Source organism: Patiria miniata, unplaced genomic scaffold (genome assembly GCF_015706575.1).
Source record: "Patiria miniata isolate m_02_andy unplaced genomic scaffold, ASM1570657v1 HiC_scaffold_21, whole genome shotgun sequence".
Taxonomy (NCBI): domain Eukaryota; kingdom Metazoa; phylum Echinodermata; class Asteroidea; order Valvatida; family Asterinidae; genus Patiria; species Patiria miniata.
The window spans coordinates 7,257,835-7,279,701 of record NW_024037060.1 but is presented as its reverse complement, the minus strand read 5'-3'; the positions used below and the strand labels follow the sequence as shown (position 1 = coordinate 7,279,701).

The window sequence follows — 21,867 nt, the reverse complement described above, 5'->3', positions numbered from 1 at the left end:
ATTCGTATGTTTTTGGACGTTTTCAACCTTTTTCAAAATACGCTTCTATTCTGCCGGGTCGTTTTTGCACCAATAATTTACAAAAAGATACGCCCAAACTATTGTCGGCCCCATAAATAATTGAAAATTTGTTATATGTATAATATTCCATAACCTAAAACAAAATATTTTTTTCGGTGTAAAACTCTAACATAGCACAACGAAGCAACTTTAACAAACGAAAACATAAGAAGAACCATTTACCAAAAGAGAACCATCTTCGCTTTAGTCAGCGTGTATCGTTGGCGCCAATTTCAATTAACGACACAACTCGTGCAGCTCTTTCAAGTGGCTGAGTGATGAAAGTGACAGTAAGTAAGCGGCCAAAGTGCAGCTCCGATGTATATTCCCTGGATAGAAAATGTAGTTCAAAAGCTTCGGTTTTGAAACTCAGGCTCCTCCAAAACATTGTCTTGTTTATTCATATGTTCTTCACTGCATCGGCGTTCAACTTTTCCAGTTGTGTTGGCCCGTGCGTTCTGCATATTTTGTAATAATGTATTTCTTCATTATCGTTTGCAGCATAGCGTGGGTATACTGCAACTGAAATTGCGTCAGTATTAGATTATTTTCGAGTCATTTTAATGTTCATATTATTTCGGGGTCAATTGGGTTTTTTTAAAGGTAACTTAATAATGCGGTTATTTTTGTTCAACCCAATGTGTGACATAACTAGTGTTCAACCCAAATAGATGACATATTTAATATATGTCATGCGTTTGGGTTGAACATAGTTAAGGGATGTAAAAACATAATTAAGGCCAAAAAAAAAGTCTCCGGTTTCTGGTATGCGCGCGCGTCGCCGTAGCCATGCGCGTCGGCAAAATGAAAAAGTTTTTTTTTCAATACAAGATGATGTCTCAAAACCGCCAAACTCACTGGTTTGACTGGAATCCTGCTGCTGCACAATTTTAACGTGTTTTTAGATGGGGTTATGATCGAGAATAAGCTTTATGTGGCCTCTCTGGACTCCCATAAGTTTAGTCGGGCACCATTTGCAGTCATCAGCCGACATTTGAAGCCAAAAAAAAAAAAAAACAGGTAAAAAAAAAAAAAAAGCCGCGTCGCCGCACCACTTTTGGGGCAAGCTCCATACCAGAAACCGGAGACTTTTTTTTTTGGCCTAAGGGATGTCATAATTACGATGGTATGGTAGGTGCACAAAGGGAAATGTCTTGACTGAATGGAATCTTTTCGAGTATTTTCTTTTCTAAATGTTCATAAATTATAAAGTTATTCATACCGTACCTTATATTTTGCTCACGAATTCGCATTGAAGCCAACTGACTTGCAATTTGACAGAAAATCACAATTTGGAGAAAACCAAATATTTTGAAATGACTACAGATTGGAACTCTGACGCCGAGTGATGCATCATGCAATTGAACTAGCTGTATCCGATACTTCTGGACACAATGTACGAATTCTATTGTGCTCGTTGTATTACTAAAAAATGGCATTCAGCACGATCTCAAAAATCAACTCTGATTTGGTCGAGTGATAGTGACACGGCGTGACATTTTAAAGCTTAATAAATGCTGGAATGCCATTTTGAGCGAGTATCAAACATTTTAATGCATATCTATACGATAAAGGTAAACATGTTCGTTACCGTTTTGACGAAGTGACGAATCCGTCCAAACTACCGAGATTTTAAGCAATCTGATATTTTTTTGATATTCTAACATATTATGATGTGCTCTACACGTGATTACCAAATTTCGAGACACAAAATGCTATCTTTCGTTAATTACGCTAATTACACAAAGGAATGAAATTGTTGCGAGTGGGTTCTAATAAGGGGTTCAGCAGCCCCCCCCCCCCCCAAAAAAAACCCACCTGTTCTAAGAAAACAATTTGCACTCCGTTGTAGGCATATTTACTGAGGATTTTTTAAAATGGAGAATACGTTTTTACAACCTTCTCGACATCTGCACACCCCTCAAATTCCCTGAAACCTCCAAGAACATTTTGTGTTAAAAGCCAGTAATGAGCAAAATTTCCCTTCCAAGGACAAAGAAGGCGAGGCCAAACCGCGACCGACTAGTCGACGGGCACGCAGACGCTTAAAATCTAATGAAATCGCGAAATGAAATCACCAAGCCAAGGAATCGAACGCCCCCCCCCCCCCAAACTCTGGCGACGGGGAATCTCCGACACTTCAAGTTGACCGAGTTGGAAAGTACTGGCCCCTTGGCCGATAAAAGGTTGTCATGGAAATCGCGTGAAATCAAGAGGTCTGTAATCATGCAAAGCGAAACACTGCACTTGAGAACTAAACCATAATCAGACCGAATGTATACAGCATGCATTGGCCAATTAGCCAGATAAAAAGAACCTCATTCAAAACATTTTTTGTTACTAGGACGATTTCTTTATTTATAAGTACTATTGTCACCACTGAGACTTGATAAAAACCAAACCATAATTGAAAACAAAAATATTTAAAATAATACTTATAATTCCAGAAACTTTTAAAAAATAAATATGGAGTATAGCTAAAAAATTGTCTTTACGGTATATAATTGAACTTATGTTATCAGCTGGAAGATTCTTTTTCAGTAAATAATTTTTCGACCACTAAAAAGGCACAATTTCATAAGTGACCTGTAAAAATTGTGCTGCAGATAGGTGCAGGGATTGTGTCTTTGATGATACAAGCATGGCATTTGGCACACAGTCAGAGTATGTCTCGAAAAAGATATTTGGCTATAGGCCCATCGCAGATTTGTCCTTTGAAAAAAAAACTAGGTAGAACATCAATCAATGGCAGCCATTTTGAAAATTTTGAAAATTGTTTGTTACTCTACCTATATTTTTTCAAAGGACAAATCTGCGATGGCCCTATAGCCAAATATCTTTCTTTAGACATACTCTGACTGTGTGCCAAATGCCATGCTTGCATCATCAAAGGCACAATTTCCCCAAATATTTCCCCTATCCGTCCCACTAAAAAAACAGTTTCAGTGTTGCTTAGTAAATTAAAGAATTAGGGTTTATTTTTTAGTTCTATGCATCTGTCGACATCTGGTTGGCTCAGATACTCATGTTTGTAATCTTCTTCAGTTCGAAAATAAAAGTGTACCAAGTTTTAGTGAATTGTTGCATACCAAAAAAACGCATGCATAAATTGCTCAGCCAATAGTAGATAGATAGATACAATACAATATATACACAAGAATAATATTAATTTAAAAAAAAATATAACTAAGACGTCAAAAGATTGTCCTTTTTCTAGCAAACACTCTGAAGATCAGATCCGAATCTCAAGGAGCTTGACAGACAACACTGCTTGGCAAATTGATGTACTGAGCAAAAAACACGCAGGGAACCTTCACATTTTGCTAGACAAATACCTTCTATATATTAAGCATAATACTGTGCTTAACACCTCCGTCAATTTGGCCTGAGAAACTGCTTAAAATACTCAATGTACTGAATTTATGTTAAAATACTTAATGTACTGAATTTATATATTTTTAATACATACTTCACACTGGGGCTAACTGATTTCTAAAACTGCTTGGAGACTAGGCACTTTGCAGATTACATATTTTGAGTTGGATATACTCAAGTACCTCTACATATCATTGTTAGCATTACAGTTCTTTTAATTATGTTAAAACCAAGCACAATTCACACCAATCATGAACATTTACGAACACATACAATTTACAGATCCAGTTGTACTGTACAAGTACATGTCATACAGACATTGTAAAAGGTTCATGAATCAAAGGCAGACATTTCGGACTGCCAGCAATTTGAAAACTTGAACCCACATTTGATCATAAAAAGTTAAACAATTCAAATAAAAAAGTAGCTGTGCAGCTTTCTGATTTAATTTGTCGAGAATGATGCACTTTTGAACACTCAGGTCACTTGACCTCAGTTTAGGCCAAGTTGACCCCTCAGCTTGATCTTAACTGACCCCTCAGCTTGACCTTAGCTGACCCCTGAGCTTGACCCCAGCTGACCCTTCAGTTTGACCCTAGCTGATCCCTCACTTTGATTCCAGCTGACCCCTGAGCTTGACCTTAGCTGACCCCTCACTTTGACCCCAGCTAACCATTCAGTTTGACCCCAGCTGATCCCTGACTTTGACCCCAGTTGACCCCTCATTTTGTCTCTAGCTGACCCCTCAGCTTGACCCCAGCTGACCCTGCAGTTTGACCTCAGCTGACCCCTGGAGTTGACCTTACAAGACGTTACATCCCCAGCAGCACTGGTGGGGGTAGTCCGGGGCGTGGACCTCATGCTCAAAGCCGTAGACCCAGAAACGGGTACTGATGTCCTTCCAGTCGTAGTGGGCTTCGGTCACGGGTACGGAGCGAAGTGTCTGACGCTTAAAGCAAAAAAAGATAGAGACGGATAATTTCAAAATGTTTCCAGAAGGCACTGTGCATAAAGTGACCCTCCAGGACACTGGATTTCAAATGTTACTGTCAACGACATCTGTATTGAAGGTAAGTATGATCGTTTGCTTTCTGTACATTTTTCTTTCTTTGAAGCAACAAAATTGCTCAACATCTTAAAGTAGGATGCGTAAGAACCGACCTGTGCAAAGTTTAACCCAGTGGCTACTCTACATTTAGAGAAAACAGGCAAAACATATGCACAATTTGTTGGCCTCATGACAGGATTCCATTGCTAATACACGTAAAAAAAGTGTGTCCACAGGCACACTTTTAAAGGGAAAATACAACATTTGCAAACATCAAAAAATAAAACTACCAAATCATTTGGAAATACCTTGCTGGACTGTTAGTGAATGACAGTGTAAAGCATGCTGTAAAATCATGGCACCTGGTATACTGTCATTTTCAAGAAAAGTGGTATTTTTGTATCAATTTCCAATGCTGGTCGGCCGACCAGCGTTGGAAAAAACTGGCTTTTTCTTTCAAATACTGGCCCCAATTGACCATCGCACTTGTTTGCAATCGATTACACACCTATGAACGGGTACAAGCCAGCTAGACTGGTTCCCTGACCTTACAATTCCCCAATGTATGTAAACCGCTCTGTTTCTTCTTATATGGAGTCAGGGAACCAGACTACAGGAAAATGATTGTTTTTCTTGGTTTTTATAGCATTTTCGAACCCAAAACCTCAAAAAAGTCAGTGTAACTATATTTGCTATATATTTCCAACCCCCCAATTCCATCCATTTCTGAAAATTACAGCAAAAGCAAATGATGTATATTCCCTTTAAACCAACTTCATCGAGTGTTTCTCCTCTTTTGAGCGTTTCTCCTCTGAACGATACCATTTCAGGAGGAATAATTTCCCAGGGTATTTGGTACCAGTCCTATATCTTCACTTTGAGCAAGGATTTTCCCGTTAAAGTGGTCGGTACGTTTCCAGGTAATTGCAAATGCTACTACGTGCCTTTAACGACAGCTGTGCTAATCCCAAGTCATTAAGTCTCAAGTATAAGTACAAGAAGTACTAATATCACAATTCCCTTACCTGTTGCAGAGTCATAGCATTTGGCCAGGCGGTGCGATGTTTATCAACCAGACGAATGGAATTCTGGTTGACTTCTTGGACGGGGTATTGGGATATAGGCCACACCTGTCCGCACACAATCACAATCATTTCACAACAGGCAATAAAATGACACAAAGATCCCAACGAGCATTTTTGCGAGTTTTTTTTTATCTTGATTACATTCATTCTCTCAATTGATTCTCTAAATTAGACTATCACTGACTGAAGACCCCAGGCCTGCAACTGGGAAATCCCCAAAACAAAAGAGGAAATTCAAATCTTTCCAAGGCTTTGTAAAGTTGTTTTTCTTCTTAAAAACCTCATCACCAGCCTAATTTACTAGGAGCCATACCCATTCTGGCAAATTCCAACACCCACATGGGAAATTGTACACACACACTGTTGGACTTGGTTTCTGAAGGTATGCCAACCCCAGTGTAAAAGACCATCAGTTTAGGGGAACTGCACCTTTCCCAACATATTTAAACAAAATCTGCTGTTGAACTTTGGTGGGTTGAGTTCGGTTAGGCTTAATGTAAAACATGGGGAGTAAAATAGTAGAAAATCAGCTGATCCGAGGAACAGTTGCATGCCTAAGACCCAAGTTTTGGACATTTGCCAGTTAATCATGAAAAAAATAACTTAGAAAATGTAGGAGGGAGAGCTAGACAGTATTTTTGGAGGGGGGGGGGAGGCCCAAACTCCCCTACCCCTAGCATGCTTGCTTCTGAATTAGCTGTGGCTGTTAGTAATGCACATGTCTATGGGACAACGATTCAGTCACTTCCATAGATGCAAGGGTAATGGTAAGCCGTAGTCAAGTAATTCAGATGAAGCTCGACACTTACAAAAGGCAACGTCTGCTGGAAGATGGTCTGCCCGCTGACGCTCCTAATCAGCTCGTCAGGCATGTCCGAGCGTTCCAAGATGTAGTCCTCCAAATTGTTGGTGCTGCAGAGGAGAATTAAATTCAATGTAATAAACAAGGGCCTGATTGCATGGCACTGCTAACTTTTCATAGCACTGCCATAGGGGTGTGCATTTACGGGTAGTACATGAACCGGTTATCCGATTGAAAGAAACACGGGTATCTGGGTACCCGTGAAAGAAACCCAACCTGAAATTCAAATCTCGGAAGTTGCTGTTTAGTTTTTTTCATAAAGGTCCGCACGATAATACTGCCACATCGGTGCGCCAATACAGCATGTACATCGAGCTTTACGGTGTAAATTTCAACTTTCACGAGCGTCATAAAATGTGAAATATGCTTTGTTTCCCCATGTAGCCTGGTTTTCATTTTAAGAATCCTCCACAAATGACATTCAAAACCTTGCTTTTTTATTGTCAGAGAAGTTACTTTGTAAGATGTTAAGTTGGTTGCGGGTACCCGATTCCATAATCTGGAATCTAGAACGGGTTCCTGACATTAACGGTCAGGTACTCGGCTACCTGGTTCCAATGCACAGCCCTACACTGCTAGGCACACCATTTTTCATTAATTTCAGTAACCCTAAAAAGAACAGAATGCTTTTTGCATACCAAGTTCAAAAGGCAAAAAGGTTAGAAGGAAGGAAATACAAAATATACACATGCAAGGGTTGGCACATCAAGGTCTTGAGATATTTATCTTAAAGGGTTCATGAAGTGAATCTTTCTTAGGAACACATTTTGAACAACTTTTAATCTTCTTAATTTTACAAAAACTATTTGATATCCCTATTTGGTTAATTGTATTGAATAGTGCACTTTTTTTAAACATTAAAAAATGTCCATGCTTTTCCGGACAATTGAGGGCGCTGTTGCTGTGACGTCATTTCAGGAAGACAGTGCTCCGTTGAGGGGTTTTCTGTTCAAATCACTAACCCAAAATTTTCTTATTCAAAACGTTTGTGAGAATAGTTTGCGCACCGGCTTACTGCCATGTACTGACACAACAACGTATCACCACAGAAAAAAAGAAATTACGACAGCGAAATATCCAAAATTCTGGCAACTTTTGGTGCTGAAATACCCATTACATTGAGGTTTCTGCCTGAAATGACATCACACTTTTTGCTCATGAATATGGAAATCTCGGTTTACTCCAACTGCAACGCAACAAGGAGTGCTGAGCAGTATTAATGCAGATGCAGAAACCCAAAAAAGCACAATACTACCCATGAAGATGGCAAAACGAAAATTGTAAATAAGGTAAAGGATACACGAATGTGCATTTTCAAGGATTGCATTTTACAAACCACATTGCGTGGCCACTTTAAGCGAAAAAGTGTGCAAACCTTGGGCATATTATGGCGCAGACATGCTGTTGTTCAAATCAACATGGAGATGTTTCTACTACTGTGTCCTACTCTTACTGCAAATTCGATTCTCATTTTTTTGGCCAGTGGCTAACAGTCTCTGTGAAATACACACAGGCTCTATCAGCACAACTTTACGCGATCATTAGCAGCATTATTCGGCCCCAGTTCCATTTAGCTTGCCTGATCGAATCATAAGCTAAACTTCCCTCTCCCCTAAGCTTGGAACTTACTAGGAGACAGTCAGCAGAATGAAGTGACGAAGCTGTCTGTGCCCTTGACAAGTCGGGCATGTGACTCGACCGTCACCCCCGCAACGGCCACATCTGGGAAAGAGCAAACAGATATAAATTAAACTAAACTGTGACATGTTTTAGACACTGAAAAAAGGTCAACAATTAAGAATATTTTTTACATTTTTGCTGTAGATATTGCAGTTTTGCACTATGCTTCAAGTCTGCCACGGAGATCACTTTGTTGCAATTTCTCACTCCCTTAAAACAAGCTCGATATATCAAAAGCTGCGGCCCAACTCTTGGCCTGCTGTAGCCTTTAAGTCATGTATATGTACATGATGTAAACGTCTGTTCTTGCACAACTACTCACGTGGTCGTGACTGTCAATTGAAAAGGATTCCCATTATTTTGTTGAACGTCGGTTTGTGCATGCAGTGTTTTATAGCATGTGGAACACCCAATATGCGTGCAGCACAGTGCTAGCCCCAATGCGAAATGAGTGACCTCGCGACCCAATTCTCCACGACTGCAATAAATTTTTCTGCTGGTCAGTGGAGACCTGATGAAGCACGTGTTGTTGCGAGGGCCTAAGGGACAAGTGATTGATTGCCAAAAATAGGCATTTGCTGAAGTTTGTTACTAACCAACGTAGAGACATGATAATTTCTTGAGCTGCTTTCTGCAGCTAACAACCGAAGGATAGAATATAACTTCCAGATTTCAAAATGGAATTCCTGTTTCAATTTTGAGATTGGAAAATTTCTTTCATGTTTTTGTAGCATCAGTGATTGCTTATTGTCAGCAAAATGTTGACGTTTACTGCAATGACAGGTGTGACATATTTGATCTGGAATTTTGAGGTTTTGTTGTTTGTTTACTTGTTTGTTTTTGTTTTGTTTACCTGCGTCGTCCCGAACCGTGGCACCAGCTGCAACTCACACGATGGGATTTACCGTCACGGTGGACAGTCCTACGGCCACTTCCATGACATGAGCTGCAACGAACCTAAACAAATCATGAGGAATTATTAAAGATATAGTCCATCATTTGTAATTTGTGCATTTTGTTCATTTGAAGCAAAAAAAGTGTTCAAAATCTAATGAAAGATACCAAACAACTAACCTGATGAAGTTTCAGCTCAGCTTCAGCTGTATATTCCGAGAAAAACAGCATTCTAGGATCTCAATTTCAAATCCAAAGTTGCTGAATCATTTTTTGAATTGTTTTGAATTGCAGCTATACGTGATGTTGCGCTCTGATCCGACGAATTATAGCAACTGCGCGCACGCGTGCGTTGTGCCAATGCTTGCGCGTGCTTCGTCGAATAACAAAACGAACTACTAATTTAAATTTCTTATTGTGCGTCTTTAGACGCACCGTTGCAAAGGCCTTCTTTCGTTGATTATATGACAGCTTGCCAGAAAGAATAATTTCACAGGGAGTTTAGTCCCCTTACTACCTTTCAACCAAGTATGTTTTTCAACAATAATTACGCCAGTTACTTTTCGATGGCTGCAAATGATGGACTATAGCTTTAAAGGGAGTGTACAGCGTTTGCTTTTGCTGCAATTTTCGGAAATAAATGGATGTGCAGGATTCAGTATGTTAAAGCAAATATTGTTAAAATGACTTGCTTCATGTTTTGGGTTCGAAGATGCTGGAAAATCCAAGAGAAGCAACCATTTTAATGTAGTCTGGTTCCCTGACCCCACTTAGGATGAAACAGAACAATTTATAGACTTTGGGGAATTGTAAGGTCAAAGAATCAGTCTAGCAGGCTTGTACCCCTTCATCACAGGTGGGTAATCCATTGCAAAGAAAATGGGGAATAATGAAATATGAACCATTAGGAGCTCTTTTTGAAAAAAAAGCCAGTTTTATTCAACACTGGTCAGCCGACCATCATTGGAAAAATACAAGTTTCTTGAAAATGTCAGCACACCAGGAGCCATGATTTTACAGGATGCTTTTGACTGTCATTCCTTACCAATCCAGTAAGACATTTCATTATAAGTTGATCACTTCCTTTTTTTAAATGTTTGCAAATTTTGTATCTTCCCTTTATGGAATTCAATTTGTACTATTTCCTCCATCTTGCTTATTTCTTCTCTATCTTGCTTTGCAATCTATATAGGCATTAAAAAACACCTAAAAGCCTATCCAGCGGACAAGTAAGCTAAAAATCAAGGACATCTCTTTGCTAGGTTCTTTTTTTTTCTTAACGCAGAATTCACAGGCTTCAAGTTGGACTATATGGAACAATTTTAAGTGTGCGTCAAGACTTCTTGAGAATTTTGTTAACTTACCCGTCCCCGTCCATGACAGCGTCCGCACATCACAAAACCACATCCTTGACACCGATGGCATTGCTGTCAAAAATGTAAAAACCATGAAATATTTGCAAATATAGGCTCATCTTGTTTTCTTCGATGTATCCACAATCGTCATGGCTATCCCTTACTCCCTCAGAATTTTGGTGTTAACCTGAAATTTTGGAAAATCACATCAAGTCAAGTATTCTTTGAATCCCATATGGGTAATTACAGCTTGCTTGAAATAAAAAAAAAATTAAATGTAAAAATTGTACAATTTTTGTAGAAGGTTGTCTCAGCTATTAATAACCCTAACCCACCTCACTCCTCCAAAATCCTCCTAGCGGTTTTGGAGGATTCTAGAGGATTGAAGATGAATGGTGATTGAATCAAATGAGGATTCTGGAGGATTGAGGATGAATGGTGATTGAAGCACATGAGGATTTTGGAGGATTGAGGATGAATGGTGATTGAATCAAATGAGGATTCTGGAGGATTGAGGATGAATGGTGATTGAATCAAATGAGGATTTTGGAGGATTGAGGATGAATAGTGATTGAAGCACATGAGGATTTTGGAGGATTGAGGATGAATGCATTTTGAGGCAGGACTGTCTGATGATTTTGAAGGATTTGGCGTTGGGTTATCCTTCATTTAAACACGAGTGCAAAATTTTGGGATGAGGAGGATTTTGGAGGATTGAGGATGAATGCATTTTGAGGCAGGACTGTCTGACAATTTTGAAAAATTTAGGTGGAGTTGCAAAATTTTGGAGGATTTTGGAGGATTGAGGATGGTTGTAAGCAACAAGGGCCTAGGGGGTTAGGGTTTACCCTAACTCCCTAGGCATTTTTTTGCTAGAATGCAGCCTCAATCCTGCAAAATCTTCTGTTTTTTTCTTGAATGTGGTCCTTGGAGGGGTGACCACTGCCTCAATCCTGCAAAATCCTCCAGCAATCACTGTCAGTATGTGGAAGCAGAGCCAGTGGCATCCTGGAGCAGAGCAGTGGGTAGGATTTCAAGTAAAATCTAGGCCTAAATTTGTGCACAGCTGAGCATAAACAACACAAGACCGTGACACAATGCATCCTCCAAAATCAGCCACAAATTTTTGCCTCAATCCTGCAAAATCCTCCATTTCGCAAAGAGGATATTTTGGAGGATCTGGGAAGGTTAAGGAATGAAAATAACATTAAAACTACATGATATCCAGCCCTTTTAAGTTAAAATCAGCACTGAAATAAAAAAGGAATTGAATTTTTATTGTTGCACAAGGAATAGTGGAGGATGGATGTTGGTTTATCATCACGTTATCATCTTGCAAACTTACCCTGACAATCGAAGTGTGAGGGACTTCTAGATTCTTCTTGTGAGTGAAGAACTGTTGGTCCGGCTTGCAAGCCATGGACCACACAGGCGGGGGCGCACCGTTCTCGGGCCCGTCTACGTAGCCGCCAGCGTAGGGCTTGAACTTCCGACTAGTGGACCTCGCTTCATTGAAGGTCTCCAGCTGGTACTAAGGAACGATGATTCAAGCGAAAAAGTCAGACTACAGTCGACTCTCATTATAAAGAGCACTTTATAAAGAGGTTCTGCTTATAAAGAGCAGATTCTGAGGTCCCAAATCTCAGGTTCTCTTTGTGTTTCTTTGTTTCGCTGTCCTTTTATAACACCATTCCTGTTATAAAGAGGTAATTTGGCTAGTCCCATCGACCTTGTTATAACGAGAGTCGACTGTACATGAAATTATTTTGTCTAGATTTCTGTTGGGGTTTGTGGTAGTAGTGGGAGAAATCGGAGATATGAGACTCCGGCTATCCTACTTTTTTTCAAACCGAATAATAGTTACCCGATATCAAGGTAAGCTATTCACCTAACGGTCATGCCAACAAAAGCTGAGAGAGATGCCACATGCAATGCCCGCAAGGGCTGCATTGGTGAAAAAAAATGGTTGGGAACTCTCTGATCAGACGAATGGGCAGGCTATTCATGAATCAAGATGACCGCTAGTGAATGTGGTTACAATCAGAGACCATGCAGCAAATTGGGGATTGTAAACTTCTAGTTGTTTTCTTTACTTCCAGGGCCCAATTTCACTGCGCTGCTTAACAGTTAGCAGGAAAGTTGCGTTTAGCATAGCAGAAAAATGTGCTAACCTTAAGCACTATTTCACGGCGTGTGTGTGCTAACGGTCGCACGTGCATGGAGATTTCTATTGCTATGTCACTAAGTTAAGCAAATTTTTCCTCTGAGGTAAGCATGCCTTTTGCTGTGTTTATGATTACGGTTTCCGTGAAATAGACGGAGGCTCTGTTAGCAGAAAATCGTGTACTTAGCAGCGCCATGAAATTGGGCCCAGTTGTTTTCTTTAGCCCATGTCACAAAAAATAGAAGGGTGTTTTTTTTTTGTTAAGGTTGGTTTCAAATATCCAGTTTCCAAAATACAAATCGAATAGTAGAATTCAAACCGAATTTTCAAAAATCTGGATATTACTCCTACCACTAATTTGAGAGTACATTTGGTACGTTTTTTAAAGGTAAAATGTTTCATTTGGGAATATTTGTGTATGCATTTGACAACAATTTGTACCGGTTACAAAAGTGCCAGAACATTTACATGTATAGGAACATTTCCAAGTTTTCTCCTCCTATAGGGCCAATTTTCTGACGAGCTCCCAACATGTACTTCACAAAGAAAGGCACACCACTTTTTTTTCAGTCTACTTTCAAGTTCAATTTCAGTCGTTTTTGTTGAGATGGAAAGAAATTTCCAATTGTTTAATAACTTTTCAGAAGTACTGAGAATTATTTTTTGGAAAAAAACAAATCATGAATATGCCCAACAAACTTGACAAATACAAAAATATCGATTACCGTATAAAAAAAAATGGCGAAAGTTTGGGGATTTGGACAAAATTTCCCCACCTTGCCCCCCCCCCCCCTTCTCATATCTACCTTTTCCTATCAAACTCATAATACTAAAGATGCCTACTTACACAATATACATGAAGCGCTTGACTTGGAATGATCTTGCTGATTATTTTGGGGAAAAAACTCCTATGCCCAACAAACTTGACGAACACAAAAATATTGATTACTGTAAAAAAAGACAAAAGTTTGGGGATTTGGGCAAAATTTCCCGCCTCCCCCCCCCTTTCATATCTGCCTTTTCCTATCAAACTCATAATACTAAAGATGCCCACTTACATGGAGCGCTTGACTTGGAATGATCTTGCTGATGGTCATGTTCTTGGCCGGTCTGGAACCGTAGCAGCAATGTTTGTCAACGAAGGCCAAAATGGCCGCCCTTACTGCCTCCTCTCCGATACCATCTCTCCTAAAACATGCAAAAATATGAAATTGAAGTTAAAAAAAAATCAAGGACGGACATGAGAAAAGTAAAACAGTCGTGTGGGGCTTTCTTTAACATACTGAGGTACAGTGGAACGCCACTATAACGAACATCGTTGGATCCACAGAAAGTGCTCGAAAGTAATTAACGATCGTTCGGTATGGCGATTTTGAACCGCAGGTACCCTCTTTTGACCGGTAGTGAACTGGCATTTCTCACAAGTGGTTTTCCCTTTTATTCCTTGGGGAAATTAAATAGCCATCTATCGCTCTTCAACATTCAAACACGATGTAACTATAGGTCGTTTGAGGTTTGGGAATTAAAGTGGCCCAAATAGTGTTTAATACAATGTACAACCCGTAGATTTTTTATTAATCTGTTGAATTTTTTCAACAACAATGTTCGGTACGTTTTGTGCATTAAAACCGGGAGCCAAGTATGATGTTCGGTATAGCCGAATGTTCGGTATAGCGGTGTTCGGTATAGCGGCGTTCCACTGTACTACTAACATCAAGTCATGCCCATATCGTCGTGTCCATGCAACAAGGTCTTATCTCTTAAATGGGCAGTACGACCTTGTTGCACAGAGGGTATTCACACGAGATGCCACTTTGTTGCAGAATGGGGTTATGACCTTGACGCACTGAAGCGATGATATGGGATGCACCCCAGCTGTCACATCTATGTCAAGTTTGGATGTAAAGCTCTAGTCCATCATTTGCAGCCATCCGAAAAGTAATTATTGTTGAAAAACATACTTGGTTGAAAGATAGTAAGGGGACTAAACTCCCTGTGAAATTATTCTTTCTGGCAAGCTGTTATTTTGAAGTAATCAACGACAGAAGGCCTTTCCAGCGGTGCTTCTTAAGACACACCGTAGGAAGTTTAAATTAGTAGTTCGTTTTGTTGTTCGGCGTTTTGTTGTTCGGCGAAGCGCGCGCAAGCATTGGCATGACAAACACGCACGCGCGGTTGCTATAATTCGTTGGGTCAGTGCACGACATCGCATAGCTGCAATCGGCTTAGTGAGAACGTGTCTTAATTGGACGCTGAATTCAGGCCCAATTCAAAACATGATTCAGCAACTTTTGATCTGAAATTTAGATCCTAGAATGCTGTTTTTCTCTGAATATACAGCTAAAGCTGAGCTGAAACTTCATCAGGTTAGTTGTTCAGTACCCTTCTTAAGATTTTGAGCACTTTTGGTGCTTCAAACAAACAAAATGCACAAATTACAAATGATGGACTATATTTTTAAGTTAAAAATTAAAAAGGACGGACCGTAAATTGGAATTCCAGTGATTTAGTAAAGCTCCTCAGCGGTTTACTTACGAGTCAAAGACTTCTTGAGGGCGATCACTTTCCGAAGGAGGTTCGTAAGCAGGGGGAGGCACTGGGGGGCCTAGGATAAAAAAATGAAAGAATTGTTGACTGTTATTTTACTCTAACTCTCAGAGACCTTTCAAAAATCTACCAGGTTTGGGAAGATTTTGGACTTGCTTTTCATTCACCAAATTCTGAGGATTTCCAGAAATTCCAAAATTTTGTCTATTTTATCTTCTCTCTTTACTTTCTTTAGGTTTGCAACCACAGATGAGCATGTACATGTTTTTACTAGGAATACTCGGTTTTTATGACCCAAATGAAACAATCTACCCCACAAAATATAACACCAGAAACTGTTTTTGTAGTTAGCTCCTCTGACAAGCTGTCCATGAATATTCAAATGAGTTGGGAGTGGTTTAGCTCATACAAAGGTCAGGGCTAAGCAGAATATTATCGCTTAGCAAATTTGTTTGCTTAGCACAAATCATCCGAGTACCAATCACGAGTAATTTACTTTGCATGACATTTTGGCTGGTAACCTGCTTTTGCAAAGCAACTATTTTCTAGGCTGAGCAAATGTCTGTGCTCCACGAAATTTGTCCAAGGTCTTGAATCTTACCATCCATAAATGCCACAGTCTCATATCCCGGCACAGGTTCCAACGAATTCACATCGGGATTTTCGTCGCCGCCCTCGGTCGCGTTCTCGTTATCTTCCGGGTCGGAATCGGCAGCATTGTCAAACTTGTGAGGAGGGGCGCCCTCAGCGACAGCATTGGGAGTCCAGGCTGTTAGAATATTGAAAATGACTTCCGTGAAAAAAAAAAGAGAAAAAAAAAAACACCAGAAAAAAATCCAAAAGGAAAGTGGTGCAATGCTTTGGGAGAAAAGTGAACATCAGTGTGATGCGATCAAGCTAAATGAGTCGGCCCTCGAATTTTGGTGTTTTTTTTTTACATTTTTGAACAGAAAATAGAATATCTTTCAGTTTATATTTGGTGAAAACCCCATGTGAATACGACCTTCCGTTCAGAAGTTATGGGCAGAGGCAGATCAGAAAGAAGAAAACAGAGAAATCAAACAGAGAAATCAACGATTCAAACTTCAAGTGTTTACTGAGTAACAATAAAATGCTTTATTTCAGGTAATTGGATATTAACTCCTTATCAAAAATGTCACATTTTAACTACTTTATCGTGAGTTTTTCTCAAAAATAATAGTTGACATGAAAGAGGACATATGTAGCCTACGGATTTTACAAAAAAGTCAATTTGAAATTTCCACCCCTACTGACCTATTTTGGGCTATATCTTAAAATAATAATTGCCGACAAACGACTCTGTGTGTCCATGTTGCCCAATGTTATTGATTTTAGCAGGTGAATATAATTTTTGAAGTTTTCTTTGAGGCAGAACACTTTTACTTGATAGCACACGGTTAAGCATATAATTCTTTTTTTTATTTGGCATTAAAAACCAAACATTATACCTGCAGACTGAGCCCCTTGTTGAACAGTTCCTGGTGGTGCAGGTGCCCCATAGCCTTGCTGTGGTGGAGGTGCACCATAGCCTTGCTGTGGTGGAGGTGCACCATAGCCTTGCTGTGGTGGAGGTGCACCATAGCCTTGCTGTGGTGGAGGTGCACCATAGCCTTGCTGTGGTGGAGGTGCACCATAGCCTTGCTGTGGTGGAGGTGCACCATAGCCTTGCTGTGGTGGAGGTGCACCATAACCCTGTGGAGGTGCCCCATAGCCTTGCTGTGGTGGAGCACCCGGAGCTGTCCCATAAATAAAACACATAAAAACCCGAAACCTTGAAAAGAAATACTGAGAAAGCACAAATTGCGGGTGAACTCAACTGAATTGGGGACAATCGTAATTGTACATCTATCGTGGTCGGTACCTTCTTTCGACACAAACTGTGCTGAACACTGGTGTAGAGAGTGTAGCTTCTACCAACATGTAATTGTTTTTTTTTAAACTCAAAGCAGTTTAACTTGGATTCCATATGCAGGGGGTGATTGGGGGAGGGGGACCTCATTTCCAGGAGGGGGCAAAGCTAATGCATTGGGTTCTTTTTGGCCTCCCTCGAAGTTCAGGATGGGGGGGGGGAGAGAGGAGGGGGGGGGGGGAGAGAGGAGGGGGTGGTCGGGAGAAGACAAGGTGAGCATGCATAGGCCTCGCATGAGAGAAAGGGGGCCAGTTCCCCCATTCCCCTTCATATCAGTGATGATTTGTAAGAAACAAAGGATCAATTTCAATCACCTATACTGACAAGTAAGGTTTATTAAATCACAAGATCACGGCTTCGTTTGGGCTCAAATAAAAAAAAAAGTAAAGTAAAGTAAAAAAATAAATAAACAGTTTCTCGTCTGGGCTTCTTGAAAAAAATTACGTTTGCCCAAGATGGAGGATTTTCCAAGATGGATGGATTCCTCAATTTTCTCGAATCTTTTGCTGATCTGCAAAATTGTGTTCAAAGGAGCCGTCACCCTTTCTACTTAGCTACAATTCTGTTGCAAACAAATAAAAGACAATTGACAAATTACTAAATATAATATTGCAAATGCATGCACGTATGAATTTTAAAAAGCAAAAGGAGGCAATTAGCGGGTAAAAAGAAGCGGGCAGGGCAAGAAACTGTTTTATATTTTTACTTGGCCTTAGTTTCATTTTTTTTAACAAAGATACTTACGTGGGTAACCCTGTTGTGCCATTATTTTCTTTCACTCTGTCCGACTGCTTGTTGTGTGGTGATCCGAATGCACGCTTATAAGATGATCTGAATGCCAAAGAAATAGATTAGTAGTATATCTAGCTGTGCTAGATCATCGCTAGATATGTTAATCTTTCACTAGCCAGTACATGTACATGTAGCATGACTCATGCAACATTCGTGAGTCATGGAATTTCTATGGCCTCCATGAATTAACATTTCCATCAAATTTTAAATCACATGAACTAGGCCTATATTATTATAGCCCCATAAATGTTTTTATTTTGGCAGTGGACATTTAGCTGGAGACGGCAAACCTTTAGTAAACGTTAGCTTGCCGGATATGCACTGAACATGCGCAGTTACTGGGTTTTTTTTTTACAAATTTTAGTCTAAAGTGCTCCATGCCAACATTATCGTTGTAACTTCATTATTCACAAGATGGGAATCAGACCATTTTACAATTTCGGACTTTAGGCCAAAAAAAAAAAATTCGGTCAGACCAAAGTTCCGGAATTGACGCGGCCACGCGGCTTCTTTTTTTTCTTTCCTTCAAGCTTGGATTGTACAGACAAGGTGGGTACTATTTTGCTTTTTTGGTGTCCTCATGTACATTGGTGTCCTCCATAATTTGCCTTGGTGCTTTCGATCGTTTGCCTTGGTGCAATTTCCCATTCCTTGGTGTTCTTTGGTAAAAAAAAATTGAGGAGGTGCGGAAATAGAGGGCGCTGTTGGACCGACTTATTTTTTTTTCCGGCCTTATCATGATTTCCCTTTAAAAAAAAATCCTCCAGAGCCACAAATCTGAAAAAAGAAAATGTAATACTCTGCAATAAAATGTTAATCGCCAGCGGGGATCGAACCCAGATCTTCCCGCTTGTGAGATACGTTGCTCATCCACAGGTGCTACACAACCGTTGGTGGTAATTTAATATAACTTATAATTCAGCCCTATCTTAGAGAGTACAGCGCCCTCTGTTGATAGGGATTGCCGCCGGCAATAATTCCACTAGGCCTATCTATATTTATAGCCCCATAAATGTTTTTATTTTCAAATTTAGACTTTATTTGTAATTAATTATTTACGCTTTAGAAGCACACTCACTCTCTTTAAACTTTTATTAAAGCCCCTGTCACACCTTTGCCTATCCTAATTCCTTATGAGTTCCTTATCAAAAAATTTCAATACGCAGCCGTAAGCTCAATTAACGTAGAAATGTTTTGATCACCTCGACTTATGTGCCACGCACATCTAGCGTACAAGTCAACGAATTCAGCGCATAAATTGCGTATGAGATGCGTACGAGTTGCGTACGCAGTGCACAACATTATTTTTCGGGCTGCGAATAGGTCAGTATGCAGTGCGCATGCCGAGCGTATTCCGGTCGCACCCGACTTATGCCGACCGCATGCTGGACGCACTTCTGAGCGTATTCCCACCGCATTTCCGCCGCTCGCCGTTCAGCGTGCGTTTCATCTGCACTGCAAATACGCTATGTATACGTCCAATACATGCGGCTCATATGCTGACGGGGTGCGTCACGAACACATAGCGTACTCGTAACGCACTCGACCGATGCGGGACCGATGCGCTGCGTATTTATAACTTATGACCTGCGTCACAACGTACACAGCGTAGTTTTGTGCATGCCCAAAACTATCCTGCATACTGGGCCGTACCATGCGTATATCTGCGTACATAAAACCTACACGAAACGATAGAGATGCATATGAGGTGCATATTGTGCGTACGACTGCATGCGTATGAAAGAAATGTCAATGCGCAACTCATAAGGAATTAGGATACGCAGAAGTGTGACAGGGCAGTGACAGGGTACTCACTGAGGGCCCTGTCACACTTCTGCGTATCCTAATTCCTTATGACTATGAGTTGCGCATTGACATTTTTTTCATATGCAGTCGTACGCACAATACGCACCTCATATGCATCTCTATCGTTTTGTGTAGGTTTTATGTACGCAGATGTACGCATGGTATGGCCCAGTAAGCAGAATAGTTTTGGGCATGCACTAAACTACGCTGCGTATGCTGTTACGCAGGTCATAAGTTATAAATACGCAGCGCATCGGTCCCGCATCGGTCGAGTGCGTTACGAGTATGTGTTCGTGACGCACCCCGTCAGCATTATGAGCCGCCTGTATTGGACGTATACATAGCGTACTTGCAGCGCAGATGCAACGAACGCTGAACGGCGCGGCGAGCGGGGGAAATGCGGCGGGAATACGCTCAGAAGTGTGTCAAGCATGCGCGCGGTCGGCATAAGTCGGGTGCGTCCGGAATATGCTCAGCATGCGCACTGCATACTGACCTATTCGCAGCCCGAAAAATACTGTTGTGCACTGCATACGCAACTAAATGCATCTCATACGCAATGGATGCGCTGAATTCGTTACTTGTACGCTAGATGTGCGTCGCGGAAAGATTTCCATATACGAAGTTCACTCAACACTCTGTGTACAAACCCTATGAGAGTGGACTAAAAAATTCTAAGTGTTTTCTAAGATTTGCTTGTATTTTCTCACTGCTCAAATTGACTTTGATGACATGAAATTGCTATCTGGGGGCTTGTTAGTCAATACAGAGGAAAATTAGTGAACTTCGCATATGGTAATCTTGCCTTAGAGGAAAAAGAGATGTCTGAAAAAAGGGGGATGGCGATTCACTGCAAGCGCCGCGCCTAGGGTTGGAACGGAGTCCGCGGTTGGGCTACGCCGCGCCATTCATGCGCCATTCATGCCATTGGGCATTGGATCGGAGAAAATAAGATGTGCTTGTTGGTTGATTTACCGTTTAAAACACTATACTTACGTTTTGTATTTTTCTTTTTATCGTAAATCACGCGGAAATATATTCTGGATCTTGACACACAACACACTGCTTTTGTGAAAACATGAAAAATGTCATTATTCTGACTAGAAAACTCACCTGCTAATCCGTGTATGACAATCAGTGTCGTCCAAGAACCAGTCAATCATTGTCTTTTTTAACGTGTAGTTCGCGCAAGGGTTTTTGGCATATTTTATGTAGTTTAGGATAATCTACGATTCGAACTCAACTACACGCAAGTCACACGAGCAACGTATGTCAATACACGTGCTTGACAACACACACAAATAACTTTCTGTTGTACATAATCTGTTAGGATAATTCTGTATCTGTATCTAGTCTGTATCATAGTCGGCAAAGCATCCCGTGAGAAACACTAACTTGTACCGTTCGCTTTCGTCCCCTATTTTTGAACCAGTTTGTGACATAAACACTTTTATACTTGAAAATGAAAGACCAGTCCAAAGTCCAGTTGTAATTTTTTGTTGACACAAATTGTGCAACTACAATAGCAGACGGTTGACAACAAATGAACACATTTCTCCAGTTTTCTCTCGGATCGGGAACACTACGTCTTTTCCAACCATTTCATTATTTTCAAAGATCCAAATTCACAAATTAATGATAAATAAAACAATACACAATTTCAGCTCTTGTATTCACCTTTATGGCGCAAATTTATATTGGAATGCATCAAGCAAGTTATTGTTTTTCTCTTCGGAGAACTATTTTTCCTTTCTTACTTTTGTGGTCGGGAATATAGCAAAGCAATATCTAAAAACAAAATGGATGTGAACAACTAGCATTCAAAATTTAAAAAGTTTATTTTACTAATGAAGCATCGCTTATAAACACAATGAGTTTGTCGGGGAATATGGATATAAGTCGATTCACATCTTTGGTTAAGGACTGTGTTTACCGTGTCCGTTTACTCCACAATATCTAAAAATGCTACACATTGATTAACTGAACTGGTAAAAGTGAACCAAGGAAAACAGAACTGGATGAACTGACACTGATGAACTGCTCATGGGGCAGTACTTATACAGGGTGAGTAAAAAAAAAAGGAAAACCCAAATGGTGCCCCCTATTTTTTTTTTTTATAAAGAAGTTCTGCATGATGCTCGTTCAAGATCAAGGATAGGAAAGCCCAGTTAATAAGCTTTCATTTAGTGAAAAAAAAATCAATTAAATCGCTCATATACTTTTCCAGTTATGGAATTTTGAACACAAACACAAACGATTTTTTTAACCT

General features: G+C 40.2%; 1 protein-coding gene across 1 annotated transcript; it reads right to left on the bottom strand.

Annotated features, from left to right (window-relative positions):
- Nucleotides 1-3,178: 3,178 nt before the first annotated feature.
- Nucleotides 3,179-20,770, bottom strand: LOC119729654 (protein SSUH2 homolog). The gene is made up of 13 exons (XM_038202316.1): nt 20,712-20,770; nt 17,745-17,831; nt 16,540-16,827; nt 15,672-15,839; nt 15,059-15,128; nt 13,582-13,711; nt 11,705-11,890; nt 10,369-10,431; nt 8,964-9,067; nt 8,060-8,152; nt 6,378-6,480; nt 5,509-5,613; nt 3,179-4,384 (listed from the first exon to the last, which is right to left on the bottom strand). Exons 2-13 carry the CDS (start codon nt 17,764-17,766, stop codon nt 4,238-4,240), a joined length of 1,479 nt encoding a protein of 492 aa, XP_038058244.1. The 5' UTR covers nt 17,767-17,831; nt 20,712-20,770; the 3' UTR covers nt 3,179-4,237.
- Between the last annotated feature and the right edge of the window lie 1,097 nt (nt 20,771-21,867).

Coding starts and splice junctions, on each gene's coding strand:
- LOC119729654 (XM_038202316.1), bottom strand. CDS start 17,766: ATGGCACAACAGGGTTACCCAC. Junction 15,129..15,671: donor GACTGTGGCATTTATGGATG/GTAAGATTCAAG, acceptor TTTTTATCCTAG/GCCCCCCAGTGCCTCCCCCT. Junction 9,068..10,368: donor GCTGTCATGGACGGGGACGG/GTAAGTTAACAA, acceptor TGATTTGTTTAG/GTTCGTTGCAGCTCATGTCA.